The following is a 13,699-nucleotide window of genomic DNA, read 5'->3' as shown; positions in this document are numbered from 1 at the left end:
TTTTCTTTGGATTCCTCAGAGGTTGCTACTATGCAACTACTACATATGGCATTGTAGGTGCTTACACACTTGTCTGTGCAACTGTGACCAAGTAGGTCTAGCCACTGTAATAGGTGTAGGGGTCAATAGTTCAGATTGACCACTGGCCTTCATTTCCAAGGCTATCCCTTTCACCTCTTCAAATTCCTTTCTTAACATCCATGATTCCTTTAAGATAGAATCAATTACTTGTTCTGCCTTCTTCTTAGAGTCCATGACTATTTGATTTGTTTTGACTTCTCTCATCTTCTCAGTATATGTCCCCCATCTAGGGCATTCAGAATCAACTTCAGAGAGTAGACTTGTCTATGCATATCCTTCAAAATGTTCATCAATTATTTCATAACCCATAGGTTCAATGAACTTTACTCAAGGAACTACTACCTCTATGCATGTGAAATGTGTTTCTACCAAAAACATAGTCCATCCTTATATTTTTCTACCAACGTAGGAGGTATCTTATGCCTTTACTTCATTTCAGCTTGGAATGATTTCATCATTCTGTCAATATCATTATCTCTAACTGTTTCTGGTTTAGTTTTGTATGCATGAGTGATAGTTTGCATTACGCACTCACTTCCATCCCAATTTGAAATACCAAGAAACTTCTTTGTTGCGTAGAAGAATATATGAGTCAATAGGGATTCAAACCTAAAGACTACACTCCTTAGATTTCTTGATTTTTTATATGTTATCCAACAATTAAGTTTGGATAATATCACATAGATTAACCTTTTCACTCTTTACTACCATCACATAAGTTGCATGCAGAAATTTAGTAGGAACTAAATCTATCCTAGATCCATAGTTGAACTTATATCCCAAAATTTTACTGATAAGTCTCACTCCACCCTCTTGAATGGTGTTGATCTTCATGTTTCTACCATCAAAACTTGTGTTGAGATTTGTTTCAACTAATCTGCACACATTTTTTATGTTCACAAGATTGCATCCTTCATTGCTCAAACTTGTGAACCTGTGAATTAGGTCATTATTGTTGCATATGATTGAATCTCCAACCATAGAAGGTCATCATGAACTCTACTCAAAATGATTCTTGTCCATTCGTGGTTATCAAAGTCCATGTAGAACATGTGCTTAACTAGGTTACGTTGTTCTAGCTATGCCTATTATGGTTTCAATGACAAATCATTGTTGCACATTTTCTCCAATTCCTTATGAATCTCAGTAACTCCTATGCTTTCTATTTTATAGTGAATATAACCTTTGATGTCCTTGACATGAAGAACATTTTTTGGTACTTGCAAAAATGCTCCAATGGGTTCATCAAGCAGAGAAACAAATGGGTGTTTCTTGAAGTTATATCTAGGTGTATTACTGATATTAAACACTTCTTGTCTTGCCATTTTTGAAAATATGCTCAACAAATTCAAAAAATACCTTAATTTCACATTTTAGGGTTTTTAGCGATCTCACGTATCTCCAAAATTCTTCAAATCTCTCTTTAATCTTGCACTTAAGATTTCACACAAACAAATGATGTTCATAAATCAATTTGTGTCCTTTAAATCTTTTGCAATCTATACTTCACATTAAATGTGTATCTGCCACCAGTTTAAAGTATTGTCTTTGTATAATAGAGAGGTTATTTTTCTTACATAACCTTATACTGGTCATATTAAGCAATGCACACTTCACTGTAGACTCCTCTCAATGTCTAGTATATACTGCTAACTACGCAACTTGTGATATTTCTCTAACATCAATTATTATTAACTGACACACTATTTTACTGAGAATGCTCAATGCCAATAGGTTGGGTCACAAACAATAAGTGACTTTACTGTCTTATCAAGTACATTAGGATGTGCTTCTTCCTAAATTGTAAGAGAACTTCTAGTTTCTTTTGCCTTTACAAATATTTCCTTAAATTCTTCTATCAGCTCCTTCATTTCTTCCTTCAGACTGTCATCATTTCTTCTGTTGTTCCTTATGTATTTTTGATTCCTGTTAAGGTTTCTTCTATCCATTCTGCAAAACTTTACTATGTGTCCAAAGTTATTACATAGTTGACATATCAGTACATTCCTTCTTTGGTCATTATTCTGGTTGTTAGGTGCATCTGTAACAAACAATTTGTCTTCTTTCTCCACTTTCATTGCTGTGAGATCTTCTTCTGTTGCCTACATGGTTAGTGCTCCTAAACATTCTACTATTTGCATTATCATTAGCAAATTTAGGTTTCTTAAAATCTACTGCATAATGTCCATATCCATAACAATTATGACAATAACAAATTGAAATCGGTTTAAAGGACTTACCTTTGCAATTGTCTCGAGTGTGTTCAAGTTCATTACACCTGGCATGAGATTCCTTTCTTCTATTATCCTCATCTTGATAACATTCTTTAGATTTATCAGAGTGAGTAACATTCTCTTTAGATGTATCATCTATTTTTCTTATGTTTAGATCCTTTTTGACTTTAGGAGTATCATGTTCTTTTCTCTCAATAGATTTCTTGGTGGATTGTTCAAGGAGGAATCCAAGTCTAGTCTTCTCATAACTAGGTCTTTGTACAAATATTTGTTCTTTGATCTTTTCACTGTTGATATATAATTTCTCAAGTTGCTATTTGGTTTGCACCAATTCACCTTTCATAGTAGTGTTGTATTTTTCTAATATTGCATGCTCTAACTTGATAGATTCCAATTTAGATGTTACTTTTCTTAACTGGGATCTTAGATCTACATTTTTAGCTTTTATTTTAGAGTCATTCTTTCCTCCATTTTTCTTAAGACTTACCTGGAGTTCAACTATTTTTAACTCATGTTTCAAGATCTCATTTTCTTTCTTTAGATCTTCAATATCATCATCACTGGTTTGCTCACTAGGTCCTTTTTGCTTCAAGTCATATATCTTGTCCTTTAGTTCACCAATGTAAGCTTTTGCATCTTTATATCTATCTTTTAGGCCATCTCTTTCATCAGTAAGGAGATCAATTTGTTCAAGAACTTCTTCAAGATTCTTCTTCAACTATTCTATATCCATAGGGATCTTATTCAATCTGTAAAGCCTCTTCTGAATAAGTAGGCTTTGATACCAATTGTTAGAAATAGATAATATTGAGGGAGGGGGGGGGGGGGGGGGGGGGGGGGGGGGGTTGAATCAGTATTTTCAATCTCTTTGCCCACAACTAGGTATTATTAATTACTTTAATACATGCATAAGGAAGTAAACCAATAATGTTGAACAATATAAACAACCATACACAAAGAGAGCTCAGAACACCATATTTTGTTAACTAGGGAAACCCTGGCCAAGGGAAAACCCCGATGGGGATGAAACCCAGAAGATGATTCACTATATATAAGAATTTGATTAAGGATATTGACCCTATTAGGAGTCTATGAAGAATGTATAGTTTCTTGAGTCCCAGTTAGGAGACTAGGCCTTGTTAGAAGCCTCAACCATGTTAGGAGTTGCTTCAACTCTATTAGGAGTTGGTGGATCACATACAAATGTGTGCAAGAAGAGCCCACTACCCTAACATGCAACTATACAATTGAGTTCTTCAAGAGAATAGATATACATACAACACTGGATCACTTGTTGTACTTCACACTTCCTTTGATTGTTGGTTCTTCATACAAGGGGAAATTGCACATATATCAATTTGCATCATATCTCACATCACATAACATTACTTCACATCACATAGTATCTCATCTCATTCCATTTTAACTTCACAATTTGAAGTTCTTTACTTATATCAAACGTATTAATAAATTCTTCCTTAGTCGGCTCACATATCATTCTTAGAGTCAGATCATCAAGATTTGATAATTAAAAGAATTCTTCAAATCATTCAACATAGTTTACTGACATGCTCTGTTCTACACTGTGAAATAATTGCATTAGTATTTCCTCCATAAATTGAACTAGGTTACTTGTACGAACATGCATACTGGTATGCATCATCAAGATGACATCATGCATCTAGGGTTAATTGTGCAAGATAATATTCCAAGGGAATATTTTGCTATCAACAAATCTTGTCATGCTACTATAACATTGTCCAATACTTAGACAATTTTCCTTCACAAATAATCATGACTAAACTGCAAAACATATGTTTCCATAAATGACAACCACATATCTCACCTTATTTGATTGATTGGTCATATTGCCAAGTTAAACAGGGTTGGCTCCTAACAGGGCTCACTTCAGAAGAGTGAAAATAAGTAACTAGTTACAATTGGTGGTTTTTCCCAAATTGGGTTTCCACATTAAATCTTGGTGTCACTTCTATTCATGTTATTTCTTTTATGTGCATGCAACTAAGTTAAATAAGGCTAATCACATAAAAAATCTTATGATTTGCATTTTCCAAGTTATTGTTGTTGTTTCAGTTATTACTAAGTTACAATATTTGCTATTCTAAACTGAGTGCATGCTTGTTTGTCAAGTTACAACAGAATACAATTTAATCAAAATTTTGTATTGACATCTAAGTGATCTAGGATTTATTTTTGTAGTAACTAATTTACCCCTCGCCTCTTAGTTACTCTTATATTTCCAAAAGTAACTTAGTAAATGCTTAACATGTAAATCTTATGATATTTTATGTGATTAACCTTACTTAACTTAGTTGTGTACATATAAAAGAAATATCATGAACATAGGTGACACCAAGATTTAACGTGGAAACTCAATTTGGGAAAGACCACCAATTGCAACCAGTTATTGATTTCCACTCTTGTGAAGTGAGCCCTGTTAGGAGCCAACCCTATTAAAGGTTACAAAACACACTGTTAGGTGAGACCCTATTCAAGATTTAATTACCCTATTAGGAGTGTCCTTGTTAGAGGTCTTTAGACACTTCAATCTAGAAATGCCACCTTGATAGAGGATTTACAAAAAGTTGTTGAGCCAACTTTGTTAAGAGATTTAGATCATTGCTACAATGGTTAGAGAGTAACAATGAGATGACCTAATTTCTAATGCAACTGAATTACTGATTATAGATCTCAACTCTGGCTTGTATACTTGATCCTTTTTTATTGAATGTATCTTTGCAACTCCACAAGGATATTTTTCTTATCCTTCTAATTTTCTTCCCCTTAGCATCTTCTATGTTTCCATCCACTTGCACACATTCAATCCTCAACTTGACCTTATATTTATATCATAGACATTGTCAAGTTGGCTTGAATACAACTTAGAATAATTAATATTCATCTCCTTAGTTGACTAGAACCAACAAACAAATCTATTGAACTCAATATGCCAAAATAAGAAAACCCTTCATTAGCCGACCTTGCTCGCTAGACACTAACTCATAACTGATTTTCTTGTGTTAACCAAGTGAACTTGGTTAACACTGCATTTTCACAAAGTTACTTTGGTAACTGAGTGAGCTTGGTTAATACTAGTTCCATCCATCTTTTCCTTCATGAACCGAATGAGCTTGGTTAACACTCAATCTTTTGCAAACTTCTCTTTGTCGCCTGAGTGAACTCAGTAGACATTGTCTTCTGAACTTGGCAAACTCTGGAATGCTCAGTAGACATAAGAAATTGTCTTCATCACCCGAGTGAGCTCGACATACATTGACAGACAAAGATATGACATTTTGTGTAACATCAAAGACAATACATAATTCACCAATTGTTTTCAACACTAAGAGAGTAGGAATTGGCTCAATTAGTAGTCTAGGGTAAATGTGGAGCCCATATTGCCATTCAAACCCTTAAATCAAGCCTAAATAGTAAGGGTAACTAAATAAATCAAGGAGTTTTATTGGTTCATGTTGTGTACAACCCAATTGGAAAGTGTTTAGGCTTCCCTAATCATAATCAAAGAAGTCTTAGGAACACTAATGCATTATTGTGAGTAGTAAACTAAGCTATAACTAGTAGGGACCCTAATGTTGAATTGTTGAATGGACATATCCTTGTTGGATTAAGGGCATTTTGGGACCTCTTGAGTGAGATCATTTGATACTTTTCTGTCACCTCCACATTAGGAACAAGAACTCATTTCCTATCTTCAATAACTTAAGACAAGCCCTAAAGAATGGTTTACCATCATTACCTTGAATGGTTACCAACATGTTAGAAGTTAAATAGGTCTCAAGATTCTAATTTTGAGATATTTTTGTTGTACATCTACATTTTTTTATGTTGACAAAATTTTAGAATTTTAAAGCTCCTAATCTCAACATGTCTTCCACCTAAGTTTGACCTTTCTTTGGTTCTCATTAGTCATTCAAACTTCTTCATCCTTGCATGTCTTTCCTCTAGAATTTTCCCTTCCTCTTTTTGGGTTGTTAAACCACATCTCAAATATAACCCTCTCCTAAACCAATTCTTCTTCCTTACCTTTTCCAAAGTTTCAAACTTGTTCCTACTGATATGCTTCCCAAACTCTAATCCTCAATAAGTAGCAAGAGTCACAAGGTACCTTCCACCCCAAACTCTAATAATCCCACCTTTTTTTTAACAATTGCTTACAACTTGCATGATTTAGAGTATTAGTGTAGGCCAACTAGGACATCATGACTTATTATAGAGAGAATTCTTCCAGTAGAAAATATTGTACAACATGCTAGCCATGTGGATTTATGATAATGATAATGACCATGTTTTATTGGTGTAGCTATTAAAGTTGGTCACTATTTTCAAGGTAAAATATTTTAAATACACAACATCCATAACCATTTCAAACACTCTACAAATCCTTTTTAGATTTTTAATACTTGACCGTATTAGAAAAAAAAACTCTTGGTTCTATAGGATTTATGCAACACTCGTAAACTTGGGTTATTAATATATAACCTATGAAGGTATTTTTTGGGTATTCAATGTTTTGATTAAGTAAAAACAAGTCTTGAAGGACCTAAACCTTTTACAAAGTATCAAACAAAAAAGCTAAGAAAGCCCATGAGGAACTGTGAATCAGCAAGAAAAAAACAATACAAACTATGACCAGTAACCTTAATACATTAAACAAGAAAAGAAAAGGACAACAAAAAGACAACATTAGGACAACTATAAGGTCTTTAGTAAATCAACAACCTGATCTACAAGGATATTTATGTTCACAACGAAGGCCTTCAATTCATCAATTTCTTTGTCATCCATAACCTTTGTCTTCTTTAAATTAGCCCTTGTGCGTTTACTGGGGCCTTGATCCTCTTTCATGTCCTTAAAACCTTGAATTCTCCCCTATTCCAATTTGTCTAGCAAAATCTTAATGTTATCCGCTATAGTCTTCAAGATGGAACAACTCTGGTCTGCATGTTTCTTTATCGCATTCTTAATATTGTCAATTTTGTTTCCCATAACATCCATCTTTTTCTGCATATCCTTCATCATTTGTTCCATAGCTCTATTCTTCGCTTCTAGAGGTGGGACTCTCTTCATTAAATTCTTGACTTCTTTCGCATTTCCAATAACATTTGAGAGTTTATCCAAATGTTGACCAAGAGTCCTCTCACCTCTGGTAGTCCTGCTTAGCTAATCAAAATCCCTCTTGATATCATGTATCTATTCCTTCATATTGCTAATGTCCCTTTTCATCACACCTGAGTTTCCAAGGATTCCCTTCATATACCCCTATTCATCCCAAGTCTTGCTCTGATTCAGGTTTTCCTCATCCATATCCATAATATCTCTTTCAGTATCCGCCTCCTTGATGCTTTTGTCCTCAACCTTCCCTTGAGATAACACTTTCTTACCTCTTAGGACCTTTTTTATTAGAGGCTCATCATCTGATTTTTGGTATTCAATGTTATTGTGTACTCATGAAGAACTATTTTTTGGGTTCCTAATATATTTGAGTGAAGTATTAATAGCAAAATTTCATTTATATTGAATTATAAAAGTAAAGGGAAATTGAAAAAAATGCTTTTATATTTGTGCTAAATATTAGTTTATTAATATACAACTTTAGTGTTAGACATTACAAAACTCAATTATAAGATGCCTAGGTTTGAACCTTGACTGCTTGGGAGGCTCTTTAATCAACCACACTAGATTGTCATAGCTATCGTGTGTTGTTATAATGGTCACACCCAAGATGGATGCAATTCTATGAGCTCAAAGAACTCTCCAATCTCGTCTGTGAGGGGGGTGCTCATGACATAGAAAAACCCATCTTAGTTTATAAACAATAAGAGTCCAAAACTACAAAGTTTATTCAAGCAAAAGAGTTGTCTTATTCAACTCAAATCCCAGAATAACATACTTTATGATGTAAATATAAGACAAGACGTAGAATGACATCAACTCTACATACCAAAGGAAAAGATAAGATATCCACTCTAAAGACAAACCAATTATATTCTTGAATAGAAGATGGTAGGAGCACATCATGAAAACTTGTATAACTACAATAAACATTTCATGTGCATTTTGAAAAACATTAAAACTTTTCCCTCCTCCATACATGTCACATTTACAACTATTAAATATTAAATTTAAATTAATAATAACAAAAAGTCCTTGAAAGAAGATCTCTATTGATGATTGACTTGAGCTTAATTTGACAATAAAAGTAAGATCTTTGATGAAAGCCTATTTAGTGGATTAAAAACTGTTCCCCAAAATTACAACTGATTAGGATGCTCAACCGCTGCTAAGATCAGACAATTGTTTTTCTCGGTAAAAACTGAGTTACATATATATCGTTGTCTAAATTAAAAAATCGTCCACCAATTACAGAGTCGCAGATAAAAGATCCAGTCCATCAAAATCACCATCTACTTTGATTTAGATTTCTTCCCAGAAGATAACATCCGCGTGTTTCGTAATCCTGGCAGGCTCCAGCTCCAACAACTGCATCAGCCCGCCACACAAACAGAAAGTCATTACGACAGCAAACGATTTGGATGCTTTCCCGTCTCTTTTAAGCCACCAATCACTTACCACAATACACGGGAATTCGGACGCTCCTTGCCAGCAAAGCGGCTTTGTTGGCACTCTCGGAGGCTCCTCGCGAAAAAATCCCAAAAATCCCACTCGGAGTTTTGTTTAATTTATTTGCGCTGTAAGGAAAAAATACCAAATTTGTTTGGAGATATAAGATTCTTGTCAGTCATACGAGATTTTCATTCATCCATTCGAGGTCCCACGACTGTCCGGTTCGATTCCCTCGAACTTCGTTCCCACACAGATTTACATTGGGTTTGTAACTTCATCCAGAGATAGATGTAGCCGCTCTGAGGTCGCAACGCTTTTGGAATCTCCGGTCATTATTGCTTCTTCTTTAGTTATTATAATTGTTGATTTTCGTTTTGTTATCACCTGCATCAGTTGAAATTACGCGATGCAGGGGTTGGAAATTGGGTTTTTGGCATTTCAACTGTGCAATCGTGAGGTTTTAGCAGAATTCGCCGGGGATTGAGGCTTCGTGGGCTTCCAGCCACGGTGGTGCACTGATTTGGTGAGTGGGTAACGAGTTTTATTCATAATTTATTTCAATAGCGAAGTGAACAAATTAGAGAGCCGACGCTGGTTTTGATGTTTGGATGTTAGGGTTGTGGGATGTTCAGTATGTTTACGGGTCGATATATTTTTGAATGGTTTGCAATGAAAATTTGGGTTTTTTTTAACAAGCGAATTGAATGAATTTATGAATTCTAGTCGTTAAGGCTCTATATAGTTAGTTTTTGTAGTTGCTATTCGTTGTTCAGCGCACCGATAGAATTGTGGGGATCTTTGAGCGAGCTTGGACTATAATTCTATGGAAATTGAACAAATTACTGATGTTTGTGCTGAATTTTAAGCCGGCAATAAGTAAACACAGTTTCGACATGTTGTATTAGGGTTTCGGAGTTATTGTGTGAATGGGGTGGGAGTTTGGGGTTGATTGCACTGATAGAAGTTGGTGGGGGGGGGCCTGTGTTGCAATCAAAATTGAGTATTTTTCTGTGTGGAAGTTGGAACGGTTAACTGATTTTCTGTACAGAATTTGAGCCGTTGCCTAATAGTTGGTTTTCGTGTTTTTGATTGTAGTTTCAAAGTGGTAAGGTGCTGTGTGATCTTAGCCAGTATTCGGGATTAAAAAATGGACATAATTGTCGGGACTCGGGAGTTTTGGCGGAAATCGTAGTAAGCTTTTTCATGTTAGCAGGGCTATCGGAAGATGACAGGAATTCTTGCTTAGTTGCACGGATAGACTTCTGAGTAAATGAAGCAAAACTGATGGAGATTCTGTGAAATCACGATGAGAGCACTGTATCATGGTAGATGGGACCTGTGGAAGCCAAATTTTATTGCATAGTTGATAAGTTTCGATCATGGATTCCTCGTAGAACAGATACATCTGATACATCAAGGGTTTTCTGGATGCCCGATCAAAGCTGCAGGGTCTGCTATGAGTGTGACTTGCCATTTACAATATTCAATAGAAGACACCATTGTCGGATATGTGGTAGGGTTTTCTGTGGAAGGTGCACAGTGAACACAATCCCTGCAGCTTTTGCACAGGGCCGAAATTATGAACAGGAAGACGAGGAGCACATAAGAGTTTGCATATTTTGTTTCAAGCAATGGGAACAAGAAATTATGCCTGCAAAGTGTGATGGGTTGGAATTATTGTCTCCAGGGATCAGCCCTTCGCTCTCCTGTACAAGCTTGGCTAGCAGTGAATCCTCTGGTAAGAGGAATACTACTAATAGCAGCAGCATCAGATTCATTATGCCCCACTCAGCTGTCCCTTATCAGCATAGCACCGACAGCACTCATCTCAATCTGGTAGAAGCTAATGGATTTGACCAAGGAAGCAATAATACTGATTTGGTTTCCACCCTGCAAAGTGAAGGACCTACTTCCAGTACTTATGGAATTTCCAGTAACAGGTAACTATTTATCTTCTCTTTATAAAGCTTTCTAGTCTGCATGCTGTTTGTGTAAGGATTTGTTATCTCAAGAATTGGCAAGAGAAAATAATACGTTTTCCTGTAAAAAGCTGTACCAGTCAGAATTTGTTGCTCCCAAAACATATGAAATGTATATTCATCACCCATGTTATGCAGGAGTGAGGATGAGGATGACGGATATACTAAACTGTTTGAGGATCCAGAGTGGCACATTTCGAGGAAGCCAGAAGAAAATTATCAGGATTCTTCTATAAGTTGTCCCTCTGTATACAGTTTTAATAAAGCCAATTCTGTAGATCTGAGTTTTAAAATTCCAATGGACCAAGACTTCTTGAGCAAAACCCAAACATATGGGGAGCAGTTTATTGAGGAAAAGATGCCTGATTCATCCCAGAGTGGTGCCCCAGGAACAGAGAACTACTTTTCAGTTATGCAAGAAAGATCTGGAGAAGAATCAGAGAGCACAGACAATGGCGATGAATGTAATGATGAATCACCTATGTTTGAGTCAACAAGTCCTGAGTCAGAACAGCCAATGGATATAGAGAACAACGGGATTATATGGATTCCTCCAGAACCAGAAGATGAAGAAGATGAGAAAGAGAATAGTGTATATGACGACGATGACGATGATGGTGGTGGTTGGGCTTTGCCCCACTCCACAGGCAGCTTTACGGACAGCGAATACAAGAGCAAGGATCGGGTAAATGAGGAGCATAGGAAGGCTATGAGAGCAGTCTTGGATGGACACTTTAGGGCTCTTGTAGCACAGCTTCTTAAGGCAGAAAATGTTCCTGTAGGCGAAGAGAACAACAAGGAGAGCTGGTTGGAAATAGTTACCTCATTGTCATGGCAAGCAGCAAGTCTTGTGAAGCCAGATACCAGTAAGGGAGGAGGAGGAATGGATCCAGGGGGATACGTGAAGGTTAAGTGCCTTGCCTGTGGTCATCCATATCAAAGGTAGCTATCCCTTCACAGTTTTGTATAGTCTGAAGAAGCCAGTAACAAATATTTCTTTTCCAACTGCACCCTTATTATTTATCTCTCTTTAGCTGATATGTTTCAGGCAACAGTGTGAACTTTCTTTTTTTGGCCACAACATTTATCTGGCTTTAACCCTTTTGACAGTGAAGTGATTAAGGGAGTTGTATGCAAGAAAAATGTTGCAAATAGGCGGATGACCAAAAGTTACAAGAACCCTCGGTTGCTAATTTTAGGAGGCGCTCTTGAATATCAGCGGGTTTCAAATGTGCTGTCATCACTTGACACCTTGATTCAACAGGTTAGACTAAGCTTCTCTTTCATCTTCTTTGTTTGATACTTTATAAATGTGGATGTACATCTGTATTCTGTTGTGACAACTTTCCTACTTTAGGAAAAGGAGCATCTCAAGATGACTGTAGCAAAGGTAGAAGCTCATCATCCTAATGTGCTGCTGGTTGAGAAAACTGTATCTCGTCCAGCACAAGACTATCTGTTGGCAAAAGAAATATCTTTGGTGTTGAATATTAAAAGGCCTCTTCTGGAGCGTATAGCTCGTTGCACTGGTGCACAGATTGTTCCCTCAGTTGATAATCTCACTGCAGCTAAAGTGGGTCACTGCGAGTCCTTCCATGTGGACAAATTTGTGGAGGAGCATGACAGTGCTGGACAAACAGGAAGAAACCCACCAAAAACTTTGATGTTCTTTGAAGGCTGTCCGAAGCCACTTGCTTGCACGGTAACTCTTCTGTACCTCTGTACACAATTTGATATTAATATCCTTTGGACTATTTGACAAGTACCTTCCATTACTAAATGCAGATGTATAAAGTTTTGAAGGAAAATCTGTTAGAGAGAAAATATTAAATCAGGATTTTGTATATCTGCAAAAATAATTATAGGAGTAAGGGTTCCTTGTGCGCCATACCTGTAAAAAAGCTGAAACAAAAAGATTAAATTGGATAGGGACCCCACATCTCCTTGCGTACAATTATTATCACTCTTTGTTAATTGGGATTTGATTTGAAGTGAAGCATCACCTCTTCTAAGTTTTTTCAAGATATCAACTGGTGAGGAGATTCCAGGTTTCCATTTTGAGAATAAACTGATGCCATACTTCCCTGCCACTTTAACTTTATATATAATTTTATTTAAAATTCATTAATATTAATAGATTACAATTTTTATTACTATTGATGCATCTGCTGGGTAATAACGAATAAGTCAAAGCACTAGAGTGACTCTTGTGTATTTTGTAGAACTTTATTACAGTTACCGTACATGTCTTCTCCTTGGAATTTGATTGGCTGTTAAGATTAGCCACGATTTTAGTGAAAAAGAATGTTGCTCGTGTTGTAGACTGGGTTTTGTGTGCCTTGGTCTTTAACAATCTGTAATGTCCCCTTTTGTAAACGCCCCAGTTTTGGCCCTAAATCACAAATTCCAAGTAGAACAAGAAGTAGAATAGAATTAGTAACATCATGTACCTGGTTGAGATCAAGCAGCATGTTAGTAAATCATTTGAAACATAATCCACAAAATAGATTAGAGACATTAAAAGCTTTGATCTTCTCTACTAGTGAATTAGGAACATTAATCTAATCATAAGATATATTTAATTTATTGATGGAGTTTAACCATAGGAGAGCTAGGATAAGATGCATATAAGGGCGCCTAAACTAATCCTCTACCCTAGGGCCAAGAGTGAATATCATCCTTATGATTAGAGTTCCTCAACTTAATGGTCAACCACAGTAAGGGTTTGGGGAAACTACAATAGGGTGTCTGGAACGTCCTTCCCTTATAAGCCCAAAGGAGGGGCACTCCTTGCATCCC

At 36.2% G+C, this 13,699-nt stretch overlaps 1 protein-coding gene across 1 annotated transcript in view; it reads left to right on the top strand.

The window, feature by feature from the left end:
• Window positions 1-9,119: 9,119 nt before the first annotated feature.
• LOC149572515 (1-phosphatidylinositol-3-phosphate 5-kinase FAB1B-like) overlaps window positions 9,120-13,699 on the top strand; it is a 29,151-nt gene continuing 24,571 nt past the window's right edge. Inside the window, exons 1-6 of the mRNA XM_089813639.1 lie at window positions 9,120-9,249; window positions 9,334-9,444; window positions 10,017-10,861; window positions 11,039-11,842; window positions 12,011-12,164; window positions 12,258-12,602. Of these exons, the coding sequence (XP_089669765.1) occupies window positions 10,251-10,861; window positions 11,039-11,842; window positions 12,011-12,164; window positions 12,258-12,602 (1,914 nt within the window). The 5' untranslated portion in view covers window positions 9,120-9,249; window positions 9,334-9,444; window positions 10,017-10,250. The remainder of the gene's footprint in view (window positions 9,250-9,333; window positions 9,445-10,016; window positions 10,862-11,038; window positions 11,843-12,010; window positions 12,165-12,257; window positions 12,603-13,699) is intronic.

This window comes from Cupressus sempervirens, chromosome 2 (genome assembly GCF_028749045.1).
Source record: "Cupressus sempervirens isolate cs-2001-9-10 chromosome 2, ASM2874904v1, whole genome shotgun sequence".
NCBI classification, from domain to species: domain Eukaryota; kingdom Viridiplantae; phylum Streptophyta; class Pinopsida; order Cupressales; family Cupressaceae; genus Cupressus; species Cupressus sempervirens.
This window is presented reverse-complemented; position numbering and strand designations above follow the sequence as displayed.